This window comes from Halichoerus grypus, chromosome 13 (assembly GCF_964656455.1).
Source record: "Halichoerus grypus chromosome 13, mHalGry1.hap1.1, whole genome shotgun sequence".
Lineage (NCBI taxonomy): Eukaryota > Metazoa > Chordata > Mammalia > Carnivora > Phocidae > Halichoerus > Halichoerus grypus.
This window is the reverse complement of record NC_135724.1, coordinates 73,258,389-73,278,947: the sequence shown is the minus strand read 5'-3', so window position 1 is coordinate 73,278,947 and position 20,559 is coordinate 73,258,389. Positions and strand designations below refer to the sequence as shown.

Sequence of the window (20,559 nt, the reverse complement as noted above, 5' to 3'; positions counted from 1 at the left end):
GCACTCAGGAATGTGTCCTTGCTTTGGAAGTTCTGATTTTCACATAAATTCCTCCCCCAGCCACTGGCCTTGTTTGCCTGATCTGGTGCCATCCTCAGGGTTAACCCACGTCCCTCCTGTCTAGGGGGATAGTGGGGAAGAGGGCTGTCTTTCCTCCACCTGTCACCTTCGTGGAGCTAACTGGCTCCTCCTTTCCTTGCAGGGCCAAGGAGGCAGATCAGCTGAAGCAGGACCTGCAGGAAGCCCGTGAGGCAGAGCGAAGAGCCAAGCAAAAGCTCCTGGAAATCACCACCAAGCCCACATACCCGGTGAGCCTGGCTGGGGGCTGCTGGCCTGCAGCTGCTTCAGACCTCATAGCCTTCCCTTCCCTCCCAGCCCTTCCGTTCCCTTGGTGGTGCCACGGCAGAGTGAGTGCTGCTTAGGGCCTGCGGCTGGGGACTGGATAGAATGCTGGTCTGCCATTTGGCCTCGGACAAGTCACTTCTCTGGTTGCCTAGATAATAGACAGCAGGGCCTTTCCCAGCTCTGAAATGTTTTTCTTATTCTAAGTAATAATAGTCCCAAATTATCCTCAAGAGAGGATAGCCTCTTGATGCCAAGCTGAATGTAATCTTCAACTACCTGTGTATACCATATACCGTCATTATAGTTCTGGCAGGGGTACCCCGTGTCCCTTAGAGTGAACTATTGCCACGGAAGAACCAGCTTCCACACTCAATTTTGGGACGAGGAGGCAGACTTCAATTACATAGGGTCACACAGTGAATAGAAAAGTCTCTTTCCTTCCCTTCCTCTGTGCATTCAGTTCAGCAAACCGTTCTGGTCCATGTAATACCAGGCAGATGCAGAGTCTGTATTCAGAGAGGGTGCACAGGGGCCTAGAGGAGAATGTAGCCCAGCCTGCAGGGGCAAGAGAGGCATAGGATGGCACCTGAGCTGGCTCTTAAAGGGTAAGTCGGAACTAGCTAGGTGGGAAAGAGACTGTGGGGTATTTTCAGCCAACCCACAGATGTGCGCCTGGTGCAAACACACGCAGCGCCCACTCGTACAGCAGAGGCAGCTAAGAGGTGCACGGGGCACAGAGACAGAAGCAGCCCAGGGTTTGAGGTGGAGGGAAATGTGAGCAGTTTGCTATCGTCATCTGTGCCGGTCCTCTGTGACTGTGTGACAGGCCACCCCAAGCCAGCCGTGTAGCTCAAAACAGCCATTCCTTCTCTCTCATGGCTCGGTGGGCTGAGTGGGCCGATGGTCCTGCCTGAGGATCTCTGCGGTGGTCGCAGAGCAGCCGGGACTGGAGTCGTCTGGGGGCTCATCTGGGTTGGGCACCGGAGATGTGTGTGGTTTTAAAACATACACTGGAGCGGGGTTCCTGGCTGGCTCAGTCGGTAGAGCATGCAACTCTTGATCTCGCGATTGCGGGTTCGAGTCACGTGTTGGGTGTAGCGATCACTCAAAAATAAGATCCTTAAAAATATAGAAATAAGTAAAATAGGGCGCCTGGGTGGCTCAGTTGGTTAAGCGACTGCCTTTGGCTCAGGTCATGATCCTGGAGTCCCGGGATCGAGTCCCGCATCGGGCTCCCTGCTTGGCAGGGAGTCTGCTTCTCCCTCTGACCCTCCCCCCTCTCATGCTCTCTGTCTCTCATTCTCTCTCTCTCAAATAAATAAATAAAATCTTAAAAAAAAAAAAAATAGAAATAAGTAAAATAAAACATAACACTGGAGCAAACTTTATATGCTCTTCAGACAGTAAATAAATAAATAAGTCCTGGAGGAGATCATCCGTATCAGCCTTTTAATCCTATTTCGTGGTATGGATGGATTGTAATTCATTTAAGCAGTCCCCTATGGATGGGTATTTAGTCTGCTTTCATCTGCAGTTGTGAACAAAACTGTGGAAAATATCCCTGAGCACAAATCTTCGCACATACGGTGAATGTACTGGTAGAATAAATTCTCATAAATAGAGCCGTGGGGTCAGGTTTTCCATCGAGATGCTCTCCACAGAGGTCGTACCAGTATCTGTTCTCACCCGCAGCACGGCACTCAGCGCCCATCTTTTCAGAAATTTTGATGAGGTATAACATACGTACAGAGAAGTGCCCAGACTATAACTGTACAGCTTGATGAATTCTCACAAACTCAACACACCCATGCACCCAGCACCCAAATCAGAAAACAGAACGTTCCAGTACCCCAGAAGCCCCCTCTCAGTGCCACCTTCTAACGCCCACGCAGACAGTCTGCCTCAGGCCTTGTCGTCATGTCAGATGAATGCTCTGGGCCTCTCCCCTTTCCCAGACACCGTCCCAGACTCAGCCAAGGATCCAAGGGTGAAAGAGAGGCAGATCCTGCCCTTAGGAAACTTGCCAATAGGAAAAGAAGACACAGCCAGAAAGGAGTTTTTACAGGGTGGAGTTAGGGAAGTGCCGTAACAGAACCAGAAACACCATGTTAATGCATAGCAAAGAAAAGAGTTGCCATCTGGCCAAGAGGGATCTAGAAAGGCTTTGGTGAGAAATCCTAGTATTTGAGAAGGGCCTTGAAAGAGAGATGGCCTATAGGGAGAGGAATGGCTGAAGCAAAGGAACAGGAATGGTACTGTTCACAATTTGTTAGGGCAAACGGTAGGAGAAGCTAGACTAGATTGGGACCATATTTTAGGTGACCCTTTGTTCTGGGATGAGAAAGTCCTCAAATCTAATCTCTTCATCTTCTGCTTCAAGCCCTGCTTTGGCTCCATCTTCTGAATCCAGACCCCTCAGCATGCAGGAGAGCTCTTTATGGTCTGGTCCCGGTCTCCCACCCCCCTCCCTCAGCTTTCTCGCTGAGCCTTCTCTGCCCTGCCCTGCCCAGTACCATGCCTCTTGCCTGGCAAGCCTTTTTCTCTGGCACATCCTCTGATGCCGGCAGAAGCAGCATCCCTTCTAGCATGCCTTTCCCAGCATCCTCGGCCACTGTTTACTCTCTGGCTACAGTGTCTACCTTACGTAGCCATGATGATCTGTGAGCACCTCTGTTTACTGAATAATACTTTCAGCTGTTCAGAGCTAGGGACTCTGCCTTGTTCTCTGCATCTCCAGCTCCTAGCCCAGAGCCGGAGGGCTTCCTCAACGAAGAAGTGAGTGGGGGTCTGTGTTTAATTTGGCGAGCATGAAGAGTAAAGGTTTGAGGGGAGAGAAATGATTTACCTGGATTTGAGATCTTTGGGGTCGATCATCTGGCAGCAGCCAACGTAGGTAGATTGGAGGAGGAGAGAGAGGGCTGACAGCTGTGACGTGAGGCCATGGTGGTGCTGGGAGGGAGGCAGGGCCCGAGCTGTGCCTGTTGCCTCTATGGCTGCTGGAGGGTGGGTGGTTAACACAGCAGTGCCCCCGTTCTCACAGAACCTGGCCCCCCTAACTGGAGATTTCTCATTCATAGCCCATGAACCCAATTCCAGCACCGTTGCCTCCCGACATACCAAGCTTCAACCTCATTGGTGACAGCCTGTCTTTCGACTTCAAGGATACTGACATGAAGCGGCTTTCCATGGAGATAGAGAAAGAAAAGTACGTAGTCCCCCTGACCTTGTGCTCCCAGTCGGCGAGCTAGAGTGGGGCCATCTGGGCCTGGGGAAACTGGAGGGTCACCGCGGGAGCCTGTCACTAGCTCCTGCAGGGGTTGCTCTGTTCCCACCCTCCGGAGAAAGAATTTCCTCATCAGAAGTGAAGGACACGGGCAATCAGTCTTGCAGGATAACAATGATTCTTGATTGGTGACCTGGAGTTTACGGTGGCTCAAAACCTCATCTATAGTCTAGGACTGGTTGTCAGGGATCTCCAAATCAGTCAGACTGTGGTTCACATGGGGATAGAGCCTGTGATAATGTCCAAACACAGTAACAGAACAGGTTTCCTGGTTGTGTTCTCTGGCGGTTGAGACCCGCAGCACTTCCCATGTCTAGAGCAAGGGTAAAGGGAGAGACTCGGGCTCAAGGCCGTGGAAAGCAAATGTCTGGGTCAGGCTAGCCCTGCTGCATGGGGCAGCCCTGAGCTGAGCCCCGCATGCCCTGTTCATAGCAGCTTCTGCTGTGCGCTCCTCCTTCCTTTCATGGTTGGTGGAACCGAGGCGGCAGGGAGTCTCACTGCAGAAGAAATCTGACTGCAGTCCCCCCAGTTCCCAGCCGTAGGTAAATTGGCCACTTGTGCCACGGCTTGATGGAGAACCATATACTGAGTGCCTGGGTGGCAGGGCTTTCTAGCTTTGTCTCATTTCATTCCCACTAACTAACTAACATCAGGCTGACATCAGAGGTGGGTTTTAGTGTGCCATTTATAAATGAAATCTACAGCGTTTGATGGACTCACCCAGCATCACACGGCTGATGAGGAGCAGAATGAGGATTCAGCTCCAAGCCCATGTGAGGCCCTGTGCTCTCACCTTGTCCAATATCCTTGGGATAGCTCTCTTGGGACAGTGTCTCCTTGGGGTCCAGGGTGAGCAACCATGAGCCTCTTTATCTATGGTGTCTGCTGTCCGAGTTGCCCTTCCAGCCTTTCTCCATTGACCAGGCATGTGAGCATTTCATGGTTGTGACAGGGGTGAGGCTACATCCTGTTTCTGGGTCCTGCTTTTTTATGTTTGTGTTATGTATGTATCTGGGTCCTGTTTTCTTAGTTTGTGTTTTCCTAGTACCTGTGCACGTGACAGACTCCACATACCAGCAGCCATGGGCATCACTACAGAATGTTCCTGGTGTTTGTGTTGCGTGGTTCGCCTGATGCCCTTAGAGGTGGACACTTTGAGGATGATTTCCAGATTTTCACTGTCATAGATACAGAGTATCTATTTGCAGGCAATGGTGGGGATCTTTTTCTTCCTGGTGTTGGCTGCGCGAACTTCCACCCTCTTTAGGAGATGACATCGCGTAGGGATGTGGCCAGGGCCTAGCAGAAGAGGTCACTTGAATAGAATCACTTATCCAAGAAGGGTTGAGACAAGGAGATTGTTTTGGATGCCAGGAGTCTTGATTCATATGTCATTACTTGTGCAGAACTAAAAGCTATCTGCGGTAATGGGTATTTGTAGAGCACTTTATGAGAGTTTACCGGGGGCCTTTCCTACGCTTTATTTTACTAAATTCTGACCATAGCTCTGTGAGCGTTATCCCGAGGAAACAGATTCAGACCTGTTAGGTGACAGACCCAGGCTCCCAGGCAGAGACGTGGACCCTAGGCTGCAGACCCTGGATCCCATGTCTCACTTTCGCCATAGCCGTGATGCACGATGTCCTCTTGCCGGCAGAGTGGAGTACATGGAGAAGAGCAAGCATTTGCAGGAGCAGCTTAATGAACTCAAGACTGAGATCGAGGCCCTGAAACTCAAAGAGAGGGAGACAGCCTTGGATATTCTGCACAACGAAAACTCCGACCGGGGTGGCACGAGCAGCAAGCACAATACCATCAAAAAGGTACCGAGTCTCCTGTCCTTCGCTGATCAGGACAGTCATTAATGAAATGTGAGGGTGGGATCTGGTTTCCTGAGTAGCTGAGTTGTTAGACTGTTAACATTTTTATGTGTACTCAGTTGAGGAAATGACTGTGAACCCACTGGCTTGATAGAAAGGGAGCCTGTGTTAAAAGCTCTGATGAAATGAATCACTGTTACAAGATGGGTTTTGATCCATCATTTAGCAGTAAAGCGATTCTGTCTTTTAAGCCAAGGGGAGTTCTGCCCAGGGAGCTGCCTTACTTCATGAGAAAGCAAAATGAAATGGAGGCTGTTGAGAATGGACTCTCCCTCTAGTCTTTTTGGGTTTTTAAGCGGCAAGGACTATAAAAAAAAATTCTGTTCTTGCTTTAAAGAAACCCAAATTCTGAATTTTTAACGTTTTTTCATACTTACATAGAAGTGTCTAGAAGAACCTTAATGTTTTAAAAAGTGAGATTTCATTTATGTTGCTAGCAGTTTCAGATCGTTCTCTGCTGATATTTTGAGCTTTCAGGATTTTAAAGAAGGTTATATCCCATATACGTGTCAGCCCAAGAGTGCGCTTCTCTCACGTCCGGCAAAGCAGAAATGGCCTGTCCCGCCAGTCATCTGCTCCTGACTGATAGCCCAGGGTCAGGCTCATACCTGTAAAAGAGGTGTCATTAAAATTAGACTGTTCATTGAGTTTTGATCATGATGGTTTAGATAGGTTTAATTTTTTATTCTTTACCTTAGTCTTTAAAGTGGTGTTCCAGGTTAAAGAGTATCTGTTCTTTTTTTTTTTTAAAAGATTTTATTTAAAAAAATTTTTATTTATTTATTAGAGAGAGAGTGAGAGAGAGCATGAGCAGGGGGTGGGAAGAGGGAGAAGCAGGCCCCCCGCTGAGCAGGGATCCCGCCGTGGGACTCAATCCCAGGACCCTGGGATCAAGACCTGAGCCGAAGGCAGACGCTTAACTGACTGAGCCACCCAGGCGCCTCGGGAGTATCTGTTTTCAGTAGTTGAGCTCTCCAAGGGCTCCGTAGCTCCTTGCCATTGTTGATGGGTACAGTCGGGAGCCCTAAACTCTCTCTCCATACTCCAGTTTAGTATTGGCAGCCGGTAGAGAATTCCTTTTACTAGCATAACCGAAGAGGAAAGGCCTTTCCCCATTCCACATTCTTCTTTCCTCTGGCTCCTGTCATTTACTGGGTTTCCCTTCCAAAATGAAATTACTAAACCGTTAGCAAAAGGGGAGGTAAAGTGAGGCCTCAGCCAGGAGCCAAGACGTAAAATGACAACTGGGCTAGTGAGCCAGTCAGCCCTTGAAGGAGCTGCCTCAGGCCTCCTCCCACCACCCCCCCACCCCGGCCCCCAGTTCCTCATCTGGGCACCCGAAGCAGTCTCATCTTTGCAGCTGCTGCGGTGAGCTGGGCCCTCAGCCACGGGAACCTGGAGTGCTGAGAGCCGGAGAGACCTGTTTCCAAGCCATAAAAACAAACAAATGAAGTCACTTGTCACAATTTCAGGCCTGTCTGAGCATTTTGCAAATGGCACATGTGGCATTGTTGATATCACAGGGTATGTTTTTGTTTTTCTTCATTTTATTTTGCTGGTTTAGCCTCAAGCCCAAGGCAGAAGACCTATCTGCATTTGAGCCCTGAAAGTAGGTTATTCCCAGGTACTCTGTCTGTGGTGATGGTACTACCCTCTGTGATACTAACCCATGCATGAGCTTGCCTGTCTCTGTCCCTGGGCCATGCTGAGCCCTCCCGAGGGCAGGTGGAGCCTGGGGACTGGCCGCAGCATGCTTTGAGTCTGAGAGCAGGCGTCCACCCTGTGGGGCCAGACCAGCCTCCAGGGGTCCAGAAGCCTGCCTCGTTCTGAAGAGCATGTCATGGGGCTGTAGGACCGGCTGTCCTTCACATCTTGTGTCATTGTTGGGCTGGGGATGGTCATGGCTTCTTGTCCAGTGAAGTCTGTCTAAAAGTCCTTTGTCTCAGTGGTGTAGTCCTTAGATAAATAGCCCTAGCATGGAAACGGGATAAATTTGGGTGTCCTTAACTCAAGATCAAGACCTTTCATGTGGTGACAGCCTCTGAAGACCCATGGTCATACCCAGCCACTTCTGCTGGTGGAATGAAGGGGCTGCCCGCACTCCCTTGTTTTCCTTTAGATCCTCCCCTTTCTGTACACATCCGTTTTCTTTCCAAGTAAAGCAAACCACTAGCACAGCGGTCTGATTTGTAGTCCGTCTAAGTGCACCGTCTGTCCGTTGGCGCTCTAAAGGCTGTCTATTGCTTAAGCTCTGTCACAGCCTGGGGCAGAGTTGTGGTCAGCGTGAACTCACATTGGGACAGTCGCCGGCACCCGGTAGAGGAGCAGTCAGTGGTTGTTGAGTGAATTAATGGAATGATTGCTGCTTTCCTTCTGCAACAGTTCATCATCCTCCCAACATGCCTCGGCAGTGGGGAGAATTTATTATGCCCAGTAATAACAGCATCCTCCCTCTGCTCCTCAGCTGATCCCCAGTGGTACACAAGCCAGTGAGCCCACCGACACCTGACGGTCATGTGGGATGTGTCCTTTGGTGTCCTCAGCACAGTTTCTGCTATTAGAATAAAATAAGCTCATTGGAAGCCCTCTACCAAAAAGTGAGATCTGGCATAAGATAGATCTTATTTGCAGTTATTATCCAAGCAAGAGAGGTTAGCTATTAAAGTCCCAGATGGGTCTCATTACAAGATGGATTCTATCTGTCAGTGGTTCCAAGAACCCATAGCATGAACCCCGATTTGTGTGTTTGAGTTAGCAGGCTCCTATTTCTTCAGTTTTCATACCACACGTTGGCATCGAATGGCCCAACACCAAGCAGTGCACGTTCTGAGCAGGGCAGTATGACCAACCCCAGAATTGGGCAGGCCAGGTGGATCATCTGTTCAAGTAGTGACCCCAGGGTGCCCAGAAGACTGTGGGGTGGATCCATTGTGGGTTCCTGGACTTTGTGGCCAGCACAGGGTCCAGCAGAAAGTCCCTTTTTGTCTCAGCCTGCCCTCTCAGCTCTGCCTGCATATGACCATACCATTCCACCTCAAGAGGATTTCATCTTTCTTCTTTCTGTAATGATTCAGAATGTTTAGGTTCTTCGGGGGCCTGATTTTGACCGTCAGTTCTCACTGAGCTCTTATTATAGACAAATGAGGTTTGATTTGTAGTCAAATTTGTACTGCTCCTAGGACATTCACAGAAGCCTTTTTTTTTTTTTTTTAAGCATCTTGATGTGAACTTGTTCTCAAAGCAGGCTGCCATGTTCCAGTTAATCAAGAATTCTGATTACTGGAGGTTTAATAAAAGCATGGACTTGGCTTTTAATATAGCTGGACTCATCCCAGGATCACTAGATGAAATCATGGAGTTTTTGCTACACATGAAGTTTGATACCCTTTGCATTGTCTGGACTTTGTGTGGTCGCTGGGGCCAGTGACCACGCTTGCCAGGCAGCCACCTGCCTGTGTGGGGGTCGCTCTGGGGTTGTGCCTGCTCCTGTCTGGGCCAACGTCAGCCTAACTGAAGAGAAACACCACGGTGGGCTTTGCAAGTGTGGCCACCCAGAATGTGAAGGGCAGAGCTCCATCTACAAAGTCCCGGACGAGATATGGGAAGGCTGATGGTGAACTGGACAGTTTCACTCATTAGTCTTGGTTCAAACCAGCCTGCCCTGCTTTTTATTTTGTTTTTAATATTTTCTGATCATAGATTTCTTCAAGAAAAGAATGGGTCTACCTACCTACCATGACCCGGGCGTGTTCCTTCTCCTCCTCGCCTTTGGTACTCTTCTGCCTGACCGTGAGGCCTCTGCGCCTGACACTGTCTACATAGTACCCTTGGAGGCTGAGGAGCACTTAAGCTAATTCCGGGGGTTTACCCTTCGGTTTAGGGGTTACCATATTCCCTTGGAAATGCCAAGAGGCTGTCTGGTCTGGTTAACTGAGTTTACCACTGCTCTGCCACTTACTTTCTCCATAATTCTTACTTTCTCTTAAAGCCCAGTGTCCTCACCTGTAAAAAGTGAATAAAACAGTCCTTAACCCCCAGGATTGTTATGAGGATTAAATGAGGTAATACACAGGAAATAGTTCACCGTAAGAGCTCAGCAATTAATTTCCATGTGTTTGGAGTTTAAAACTGAAAAAGCCAGAATTAACTTCCCTGGTTCTTTTACTATCTGATTTGAGTTTGCAAGGGTATATTTTGCTCCTGCTAATCTTAGCTCCCCACATTTTTCCCCCCAATTGATAATCAGTGCAACTGGATTGGCATTTGTACTGACTCAGAGTGGCACCTAGTGATCAAAAGCCGCCCCTAAGAACCTAGATTCATTTCATTCTCAGGGAGAGCGACAGTGACACATACTCCTGGCCTCTGAGTCTTTCGAGTGAGGGCGTGAGGTCCGACAGTGAGGCTGGGGTGTCCTGGGCTTCAGAGCCGTAGTGCTGATGAGGGGAGCAGTGGCCAGCTGTGCCGCACACTTGGGAGGTGAAAATCCAGTCTGGGAGCTTGCACATTTCAGGGTCTTGCTTTCATCCCCTCTCAAGGGACAGGTTTCACTCCCCAATCCTGAGCTGGTCTGAGTACCCCTGATCTCCAAGGAAGCACGGGATTTCAAAGGAAATCGACAGATGAGAAATCATGGGGGTCGTAGAGCTTAGAGAGCTTGTTTTATTAGTAAATGGTTTGAGCCATCAAGGTCCAGCTGTGGTTTACGCTGGTGGAGGAATAGGAATGGAGTCTTGACAGTTCTCTGAAGCCGTAGCCGCCTCTTGGATCAGGAAGACATAAAAGTCCAATGTCATCTTCAATTTTGTGCAGACTCCCGTTGGAGATGCAGGGCTGGCGAAGTGAAGTAGAACACTTAAAACACCCGGGGGAGTGATAAATCACCAGGCGAGATTGAATATGCGTGAAAGGCGTCTCCCACAATTAAAACAAACGGCCAGAGCCTCCCTGGTGACCTCTGGTCCTCTGCCTCTGAACAATTTCTGTCGCTTGTGTGTGGTTCATGTGTTCAGCCTTTGGTGACCCCGGTTGCTCGATCCGAGTGGCTCAGTCTGCTTTGGAAACTGGGCGCTGCCTGGTGCAGCATCCTCTGGCTCCCCAGCTCCAGAACCTTTCTTTTGTTGTTGTTGAAAGGTGGCAGAGGCCGGAGGGGGGCCAGAGAAGAAAGGGGGATGGGCACAGGGTGGGAGCAAGGATTAGCAAGGAACGACAGCAAGGCAGGTGTGGCTAGAAAACACAGGGAAGAGAGAGAGGGCAGTGGCGAACTCTTCCCCGCTCTGTGGGAAGCCCAGGGAAGGCGTTGGGAGGCTGGTCTCAGGGAGCGTGGTCTTCCTGGACCTGACGCCTGGGCTCATCCCCGAAGGCCACTCCTACCTCCCATACGCCACGGGCCTCTCCACTGGGGAGGGCTTACTGTTCTCTTGCTTGTTTCTGGTAGCTCTCTAGATAGGAGGTTCTGTCAGCCTCTTTTCCGAAAGACCACGACCTAGTTCCTCTTTTTGGTTGGGAGACTTTACCCAGTCAAGCAGTTGCCCTTTGGGGAGGCGTTGAGGAGCCTCCGAAAGCTGCTTTGCCCTCCTAGGATATTTTACAACCATTTGGAAGTGCCTGAGGACATTATCGGGCCTTATTTGATGCAGTAAAACATCCCATTTGGTCCCTCAGCACTGAAGATGTGTTTCAGTGCAGCTTTCCTCCGGCACCTGATTTGTTACTGCAACAGTGGGAGGGAAGAGACGAGATGCAAACTCATTCTGCGGGCTGGAGGTTCTGTTCTTACGGTCCTTGCTGTGATTTCCCTTCTGATATTGGTAATTTGAAAATAACATCAGTATATCTGCACCTTTTTGCTGAGGTCCTCGGCGCTCAGAGCACGCCGTAGCTGTGAGTTAGCTTCTACCTGCCCAGTGGGGTGAATCAGGCTGATTAGTCCATTTTCCAGGCGGAGGAACGGGGTAGCAAAGGGCCCTTCCAGCATCACACGGGCACCTCAAGACACAGGCACACATCAGTTTCCAGGCATCTTCCTGCTTTAGGTCCCTGAAGGATTAATGTTACGAAAGAGACCCTCTGGGTTTTCCCTGGCCATTTTATTTCAAGAGCAGATAAAGAATGAATGTGTTAATTGGGATGGACTTGGCCTTTCATCCCACCTCTGCTTAGGGATAAATGTGCGCACAGCTCTCTCCCCGCGTACATCACCAGATGGCATTTGGGTGCAAGCCGTCACTAGCAAGATGGCAGAAATGCTTAATCTGGCCACTTTACAGCAACTGTCCCCCTTCCCTGGCCCTGCCCCCTCGCCTCTGATTTGGAAGGGGGAATGTTGATTACACCCAAAACCAAAGATGATGTTGGAATTGCCGCTGCTGGATTTGGCTGTCACCTTTCTGCTCCAGAGTTGGCTTTCTCCTGGTAGATCCCAGCGCCAGAGAATCTGCATGTCCTTTTGAATCTGTGCCTTCCCCCACTCCTTCCTTTTCAATATGTAGTGGCGGAGAGGAAGTATAACATGATTTTAGGGCTTGCATTTCAATTCCACTGCATTTTTATGGGACAAGCAGAGTCTCTGAGCCTAGAGTTATTAGGTTAGTATCTAAAATGGGTTCATTTTAGTTTTATTGTCTTATTGTTTAAAATGAATTAGACGGTCCCCCTCCCACCTTCCTCTCTCCTCCCTGGGGATGAGTGGATCGAGGCAAGGCCTCCAGAGACTAGTTGGAGGAATCCTGGCGCTCTGATTAGTTTTGTTCTCCCAGCTTAATTGTAGAGCTTCCTTTCTCTCGTCACTGATAGCCGAAGTGGCTCTGTGTCCTGCCCACCCGCACGCCACCCCTTTTTGCTTTAGGAACAAGATTATCACAATGTGGCCTTGTGAATCAATTTTCTCCATGTGCTGATGAAAGTGTAATTCATTCTTAATCAAGCAGCCTTGCTGCTGCAGGCTCCGTGCCGGAATACATTTCGTTACCCTCCCATCACTTTGGGAAATGATTCCCCCAAAAGGACTTTTAGAGGAGAGCTGGAAGGAGAGTTGGCAGCCCGCCTCATGTTGTGTTTTTCCAGCAGGGGGCACTCTTGGGAATGATGCCAGAGGATCCTTTGTAGCAGGCCGCCTTCCAGGGTGGGGGGGGGTGGGGGGGTGGGGCAGGCTGGGAAGGGTTGGTGAGCCTGGTGCTTGTCACAGGTGCCTTTCCAGGCTTGCTGTCCCCAGACCCCGGAGCCATTTCTCAGAAGTGGGCAAGTGCCAGATCACTGTATCTTGATGGGCTGCCTGAAATGCTTACCCAGTGAGCAGGAACCAGTTGAGTCTGCATCTGACGTGCATGCCTGGGTTAGGGAGAACCTGCTGGGCACCTGGTCCTGCTGAGGCTTGAGAGGAGCCAGCCTCCTCTGTCTTTTTCAGGAGACATATATGTCTCCCGAATCTGAAGTTGTTGAGATTAGATGGATGTGTCCATGTGGTGATACCACACACGGTTGTGATTGCTTGAAGAGGTGTAGCTCTCCAAGTGGCTCCTTCTCCTGCCCTTTCACAGCCTGGTGGCTGGCACAGACAACTGGCAGTTTGACGGACAAATGGGCAGGAGGAGAGGGGACTCTGCCAGGCTGTCGAGGCTGAGCAGGAAGAAGGGTCCAGGCCCAACAGGTGGATCAGAGCCCCTGTAAGATAAAAACCAAGCCGTATAGATCTGCAGCAGGGAAAGCAAAGGAACTTTGTCTCCTCAGAATGGAATTGGATTAGTGACAGACTTGAACAGCCGGTTCAGTCAAGAGAGAACTTAATTCCTCCTGTATTATTCACGCGGCTGATTTTAATCAGATGTGAAGAGACAGCTGGAAGAGAGAAGCGGGTCAGCCCAGTGCCTGGTGAGGAACCTTCATGTTCTTTTAGTCATCTTTAGGGAACTGGCAAGAGCACTGCGGGTTGGGGGCCTTGTGCAGGGCCTCTGTGGTTTACAGCTTCCCAAAGGAGCTGGGAATGACCTCTGGGAGCCCCAGGGCTGGCCCTTGTCTGGATTCAATGTGACTTTTGAACGGTGCGTGGCAGACACGGTCACTAGTTGTGTTCAGGCAGAGCTCTAGCCGCTTGTCCTCAGAAGGACTCTGAGAAGGCGGACCAGATTCAGCAGGTCCCAGAATGATGCAGCCGTTGGCCTTGAGGCATCCTGAGGCTTTTCTGCTTCACCACCTACTGAAGTTCGGAGGAGACCTCTTCCTGGTCAAGCGCGGAGATAAGCCATGGCAGTGTGGTCATTGAGCCCACACCCCGAGGACTTGGGGAGTCCCCTTGCTCCTAGAGGCAGTGGCCCCCCTCCCCCAGCAGGTCAGGCTGGAGGGCGAGGAGGGGTATTGCTGGGCCGCAAAGAGAGTGCAGGGTGGCAGTGGGGGGCTCGCGAGACTGGCTTCAGTTCTCACAGTGTGACCCGCGAGAGGGAGGTGAGGGCCTTCTTCAGGCCATTTCCGTGGCACTGTGAGGAGAGAGCCGGGCCAGTCGCTGAGCGTGAAGGCCGACCGAATACTGACATGGGCTCGGACACCTTAGGGCGTGGGCGGGTGGCGGGGAACCAGGACGCTTGGTCGCCAGTTCTCATGAGCACACAAAGATCCACAGAGGCAGTCTGTTTTCTGAAGGGCTTGCTTTGTGCCATGACCCTCTGAGCCCTCCCCTCCTCTCTTATGAATACCTCCTGCCTGTAGCCTAACAGTGAACGTGACAGGCAGTGAGCTTTCTAGAAACAGCAGGTGGTGACAGATCCCAGGTGAGAGGAACCAGGCCGGAGCGCAGCTGGGAGCTGCTGTTGGCGGTGCCCGGGAGGCCCTCCTGACCTCTGCCCCTGGGCGTCTGAGTCCCCGCCCAGAGGAAAGAAGCCCAAGGCTTCTCCTTGCAGACCCTCCTCTCATCACCTGCTTTCCTGCACGAGCACAGGGAGAGCTGCCTGGCTCCGGAGGAGGACATTCTGATGTCTAAGCTAAAGGCTGCTGCTGAAGGGGGAGCAGGCAGAGGCCGGGGTGGTGACTGGACGGGTTCCAGCAGCAGATAAGTGCGCTTGTGGAGGTAATTTCCTCAGACGGCGGGGTCCCTAATGGAATTAGGGCCGCCAGGAATCACACAACAGTCAGGTCTGCCTGTGGGCCGATGCTGGAGGCTCCCAGTGTCCTCAGTGGCAGCAGTCCTGTCAGCCGCCTCCGTCTGGCGGGTCCGCCTGTCCCTGTAGCAGCCTAGTGCCTTATGGGAGACCGTGGTGCACTCTCCTCTTGCCGGGGCCACGTGTCTACAGTGCTTTCCTACTTCTGTCTGGCCAGAGGATTGGACTCTGCTCTGAACCTTTCCTCAGGCGTGCAGTGTCGGGTGGGGATCCAGGGAAGCATCTTGCCCACCCGAAGAGGGCTTTGCATCCCAACAAACACATGCTTGAGTAACTGGAATCTGGCGCTGCCGGAGCTGCCAAACCTTCCTCTGGCACCTCGAGGGGACAGCCAGCACGCAGCTCGGGTAGAGGATCCAGGAATTCTTGGAGCCAACATTGTACAAATGGGCGGAAGGCTCTCGGAGGCCCCCACAGCCTGGGCTTCCTGCCTGGGGAAGTGGCCAGGCCTCTCGGGGGCATCCTCTTGCCCTGCCTCGGAGGCCGTGAAGGCCAGCACGGCGCGTGACCCTGCCTTCTCCTGCACTGCCTCTAACCTGCATTCTGCCCACTCCCCCACTGGAAGGAGAGGAGCCAGAGCTGGGGCCAGGGGGGAGAACATGGTGCTGTGATTACTAATAACAGCTGTTGAGTTCTCCGCGCACATCACGCATGGTGCTGAGTGCCTCACAGTGCTTCCCAGTAACTCTGCGTGTCCCCCTGTGAGGAAGGGGTGCCACCACCCCCACTTCACGGTGGGCAGCTGGGGCCACAGCGAGTAAATGACCTGCCCAGGGCCACCCAGCCGGTCAGTGGCTTTGGATCAGGCAGCCTGGCTGTGCCTGTGTGTGACTCAGTGTGGGGAAGGGCTGTGGGCATCTCCCTGCCCCCCTGAGGAGCCCACCTAGGTCTTCCCTGGGAGCGTGGAGGAAACCTGAGTGAAGACCTTTCTAAAAAAAAAAAAGATTTATTTATTTATTTTAGAGAAATTATTTATTTGAGAGAGAGAGCGCGTGTTAGCGAACATGAGTGGGGGTGGGGGGGCAGAGGCAGAGGGAGAGAGAATCTCAAGCAGAGTCTAACACGGGGCTTGATCCCAGGACACAGATCATGACCCAGGCTGAAACCAAGTTGGACTCTTCACCAACTGTGCTATCCAGGTGCCCCTGGGTTTCACAGCTTTTGATTTAAATTCTCCCCCAAAAGGATTTTGTCCCAGTGATTCTCGGGTTCTCTTTCTTCTTTCCCGGTTACCATTGTGAGTCCCATTATCACAGAGCACATAACTCCTGGATGTTCTCCTCTGACTGCATTTAGGGAGAAACCCATCCAAACTTGGCTCCCTTCTAGAGGGAGTTCCATTTAAGCAAAGAAATGAAAGCTCTCTCCATTCCTATTAGAGCTGGGTCTTCCAGAGGGCTTCTGAAATTGGTTCCACTGAAGAAGACAGCTCAGACGCCTCCCTACACTCAGCTTGTTAGTGAGGAACTTCAAGGCCACGAGACTTGGCAGGGTTTAAAGAGCCGGCTCTCAAGCTGTCTCATTTGAGCACACTGCCGCTGCTTGTGTTTGATGGAGAAGCGATGGGTTTCCAGCCTCCCTCCCCCACCCTTTAGGGAGCTGAGATAGTACCAAGGGCTTTTTACATTTAGAGACTGCCAGGGGGTCGAGGAAATGAGCTGGACCGTCCAGCCGGCTTCCGTGGTTTAACTCCAGAGGGAAGAGGCTCAGAGAGGTCAAGGGTGTCCACTGAAGCCACACAGCAAGCTGGTGAGAGCAGAATTAGTGCCTGGACCTTCTCAGCCCCATGTGGAGCTCCTGCCTTTTCCATGCATCCCACCATTTCTCTCTAGCCTACATCTGATTCACTCAACAAACATTGTCAGAGCTGCTACTAGGTATGAAGCAGTAAGCTAAGTGGGTTTGGGGGATATGAAGATGGACGGTATGTACCCTGTGTCCCCCTTCCCTGAAGACCCTCCTTTGCGAAGTCCAGGAGCTGGATTTAGAACACACAGTCTCCCCCAAGTGGGTGATGTCAGGAGGGGAGCCGGGAGCAGGGCACTGCAAGAGGCCCGAGCCGGATGCTTCTGTTGGGGGAGATCCTGGGAAGTGGCCTCCTGAGTCAGGGGATTGGGGCTCAGCAGTTCAGGGCATCACAAATTCTAGTGCCTTTGCCACCACGCCAGGAGCTCAACCCCTGATCCTCTGCCCTCCCTTCTACTGCTTCCCCGCCCTGTGCTTCTCAGGGGAGCAGCCTTCCTGGGAAGGCCTGGTTGTTTCCAGACAGAGCACTGCCCCGCCGGCACCATCCTCCTTGCCCGAGCCGGCCCCAACTAGAAAGCTCATTGCCTCCCAGCTTGTAGATGGAAACCCCCTCTGAGCTGCCAGGTCACCGGCAAGTCTGCTTTGGGGCCACCGGGAGAACCAGTAGTGGAAGGGACACACTCCTCCTCGTCCGACACAGGCCTGCCTTGCCTGGGGCTTGTACTACCAAGCTGGTCCTCTGAGCCCTGGAGAGGATGAGCATCCCAGGCTGACTCGACCACAGGCAGGGCCCTACAGAGGCACATTAGAGACTCTTGTAGATGGGAATGTGAGACTCTATTACAGTGTCTGGGGATCTCCTGCCCTCTTCGAAAAGATGACATTGATGACATTTTCCTGCTGACATGCTTCTGTCCACCAGCCATCCCTCCTGGCATATCCTCATTTGTCACTTCCTAATTTGAGTTCCTGGGCAAATCTGGAAACTTACTTAGGATTGGCCGCCAGCTTCTTCAGCATCTGTCTGAGCAGTCTTCCCTTCCACTCCAAACCAGCCCTGAGGTTAGTTCCCAAGGCAGGACGGCACCTGTCGCGAAAGCAGAAATCCAGCCCCCTTTTAACTTCTTCTCTGCTTCTTTGCAGCTCACCTTGCAGAGCGCCAAGTCCCGAGTGGCCTTCTTTGAAGAGCTCTAGCAGGTGCCCAGCCACCCCAGGATCTGTCACATCTGCTGCTTCCTGGCACCAGAGGGATGGGTCAGACACCGTGGGAGTCATCGTAGGTGGGCTGGCTGGGAGCTTCCGTGGGAGCTCTGGAACTTTCCCCAGCTGAGTGGAGAGCCCAACCCCCTTCATGTGCAATTGCCTTGAACTGTGACCTGCAGAGAGCTCTCTCGTGGGGTTCTAGTTCTTTTTAAAATTTTTAAAAGAAGTATTTGTCTTTCCTCATCTGACGTGGGGTTTCATACTTCCTTTGTCAAAGGCACCCCTGGGGTGTGTGTCTCACTGTCCAGTGCTGACCTTCCCAGCCCAGGGAAGTGGTTGTAGGGAGTGAAGTGCACAGGAGCCCTGGAGACAGGGAGGCTGGCGCCACTGCCCCCGCCCTACGCTGGGTCCCAGAACATTCATCTCCACTGGTGAGGAACTGGCATGCGAAGAAGTGTGGCCCACCCAAGCCCAGGCCCGGAGCGGCCTGCCTGCCGGCCTGCCTGCTGCACATCATTGCTGAGCTGGCCTGTGGCTCATGACAGGCCACGCGATGGGTCTTCAGCCCAGGCGCCCCCGAGGCCGCGCGCTGGCTGCCGGCTGGTGGGGAATGGGAAAGGCAGCTGTGAAGGGGGAAGACTCTAGGCAGAAGCTGTGATGACGGGCTGGCTGCCAGCAGAGGGGCAGGGAGGCCAGCAGAGCTGTGTAGGAATCTGCTCCACACAGAACGCTCACTCCCCTTCTTCTGCTGCCTCAGACCAGGGTCCAAGTGGCAGGCAGGAGCTGCGTCTTCCTCACCCCCTCAGCCTTAGTCTTTCCTGCCTGTGGCGGGCTGGGGAACTCCCCGGGCTCCTGTAGTCAGCACCTGAGCCCCGCCAGGCTCTGTTAGGGCTCTGAGGCCCCTCAGGTACTTCTTCTTGCTGAGGCTTCCGTCTGTGTGGCTGACCTGAATCCCCTCTCCCTCTGGCCACGTGCCAGCAAGCCCTTCCTAAGCCTTGATTGTATTGGGCCTCCTCCTGGTGTTGCCCTTGTACCCCAGCCGGCCCTTTATTTTATATGCCCCCTTGGCCCACGTGGGGTCCCTCGTGCCCCTCCCGGCACAAGCCAGGTGTCCCCTCCCTGTTGGTGCTCTGCCACTCGGGCAGCAGCAGGCCACAGAGCCACCCCCATGGCACCAGCCGCCTTAGTTTGGGCTACTTTGTTTGCTCTGTGGTTTGGTGGTGCTTCTGTGACCCACTGGCCATTCAGATCCTTCCAACGGGGCTGGTATACAGAGCAGGAGTTAAGTCTGAACCAGCGAAAAGAGGCTTACTAAGTGAAGACATGTGAAGGCCTGGAGATTTCCTGAGAGTGGGGGTGGCTCTGGCTGTCCTGTGTGGTTTTGAGAAACTCATAAAGATCCTGCCTTCTTTCCACACTCAGGCCGACCTGACAGTGTCCCAGGCTGGCCACCCTGCTATTTGGGGCCACCTTGCCCTGAGGAAGGCAGCCCTGTGGGTACCCAAGCCCCTTAGGGCCCCTTAGAGCATGCAGGGTGGGATGGCTGTGGCTGAAAGAGCTTCCTTGTGTCTCCCCGTCCCTCAAAAGCTTCTTTCCCCGAGATGTGGTCCCAGGGAGGCGTTTGTAATGTAGGGCCTGGCTCTTGTGCTGAGGCTCTGTCTCCCCAGGCTCACCAGTCATCCCTGAATTTCCATGACGAGTTACTCTCCTGACCTGTAAATTGAATCTGTAACAGTGGCTGTGGGCACAGGAGCATGGTAGTGGTTTATATAAATGTTGTCGGGCTTTGTTGTTTTTATTATTTAACTGCTGTGTGTGTGTTCCAAGTCCGGGAACTGCCGAGCCATGTGGCCACAAGGGAGCCAGCTAGCATCTGAGCTGTGGCAGGAGCACCCTGGGGCCCGAGAGCAGACTCGGAGGGGGGCAGCAGAGCCTCGCTCACCCAGGAACACTTCAGCTCTCCTTGGAGGCTGGAGAGGGTGGTGGCCCTCAGAAAGGCCTTGAGCCACAGTGGAAGGAAAAGGAATGAAAGAGGAGCTCAGTTTTCAGGGACTCGTGCCTGTGGCTCAGGTGACCGTGCTCTTTTCAAGTGAACATTTTGGGGGCACGGGAGCTTATTAGGTAAGGAAGCCTCTGTGCCCCCCTGAGAGCAGGGCCCTAGCCACAGCGATTTCATTACGGGCACTTCTGAGGGTTCTCGGGCTGCCCAGCTGGTGACACCCCGTGCGGCCGCGCTGTTGGCCCTTCGCTGTGGCGCACAGACCACCTCGTTCATCCTGACTGGGGCCCTGCCTCAGCCCCAGCCACGCTCTGACCTGTGGCGTCTGCTCAGTTATCCATGTACCTGCCAGGCCACGCTAGACAACACCCCGTGGCATTACGTAACACTTCTTAGGTGACTGTGTTTTGTAATCTTGGGGACAGGCTTCTCTCTCCCTCTCTTTTCTCTTACAAATCAAAACAGCAAATCCAGAGGCTGACAACCAGGACGGGGACGGAGTGCTGCTCGCTGACAGGGCTGGGGCCTTGCAGCCCCCGGAGGGGCCGCCTCAGTGGGGAGACAGCCCCTCCCGGCTGCCTGGGGGCCAGGCCGGCCCCTCGTGGGCTTCCAGGGAAGCTCCATCCCTTTCCAAGATGTCAAACCGCATTTGTTCCAAGGCTATTTTCTATTCCGGGGGATTGTTGTAATTTAAATGATTGTTTTAATAAAAATTCTAAGCCGTCAAGAGTATCTCGGGCTTCTTTGGTTTGCTTGCTGCCCCAGCCAGGGAGGCAGCAGGATGGGCTGGGTGGTAGGGCTCACTCTTGCGGGCGCTGAGGAGACGGGGCCTCCGCCCTCCCTAACTGCCCCGGGACCTCAACTCCAGCCCCATGTCACCAGTAACAGAAGGATCACCTTTTCCAGGCCGATGACAGCACCCCTTACTACACTTTCCCCTGGGAACGCCCTTCC

At 52.6% G+C, this 20,559-nt stretch overlaps 1 protein-coding gene across 4 annotated transcripts in view; it reads left to right on the top strand.

Annotated features, from left to right (window-relative positions):
• NF2 (NF2, moesin-ezrin-radixin like (MERLIN) tumor suppressor) overlaps positions 1 to 20,337 on the top strand; it is a 75,975-nt gene extending 55,638 nt beyond the window's left edge. Inside the window, exons 13-17 of one of the 4 annotated variants that reach the window (XM_078060797.1) lie at positions 203 to 308; positions 3,423 to 3,550; positions 5,286 to 5,451; positions 7,073 to 7,132; positions 17,547 to 20,337. In XM_078060797.1, coding sequence (XP_077916923.1) covers positions 203 to 308; positions 3,423 to 3,550; positions 5,286 to 5,451; positions 7,073 to 7,108 — 436 coding nt within the window. In that variant the 3' untranslated portion in view covers positions 7,109 to 7,132; positions 17,547 to 20,337. Of the gene's footprint in view, positions 1 to 202; positions 309 to 3,422; positions 3,551 to 5,285; positions 5,459 to 7,072; positions 9,242 to 17,546 lie in introns of those variants that run through there. The other 3 variants (XM_036123150.2, XM_036123148.2, XM_036123152.2) reach the window with 3 other exon arrangements.
• The last annotated feature ends 222 nt before the right edge of the window (positions 20,338 to 20,559 follow it).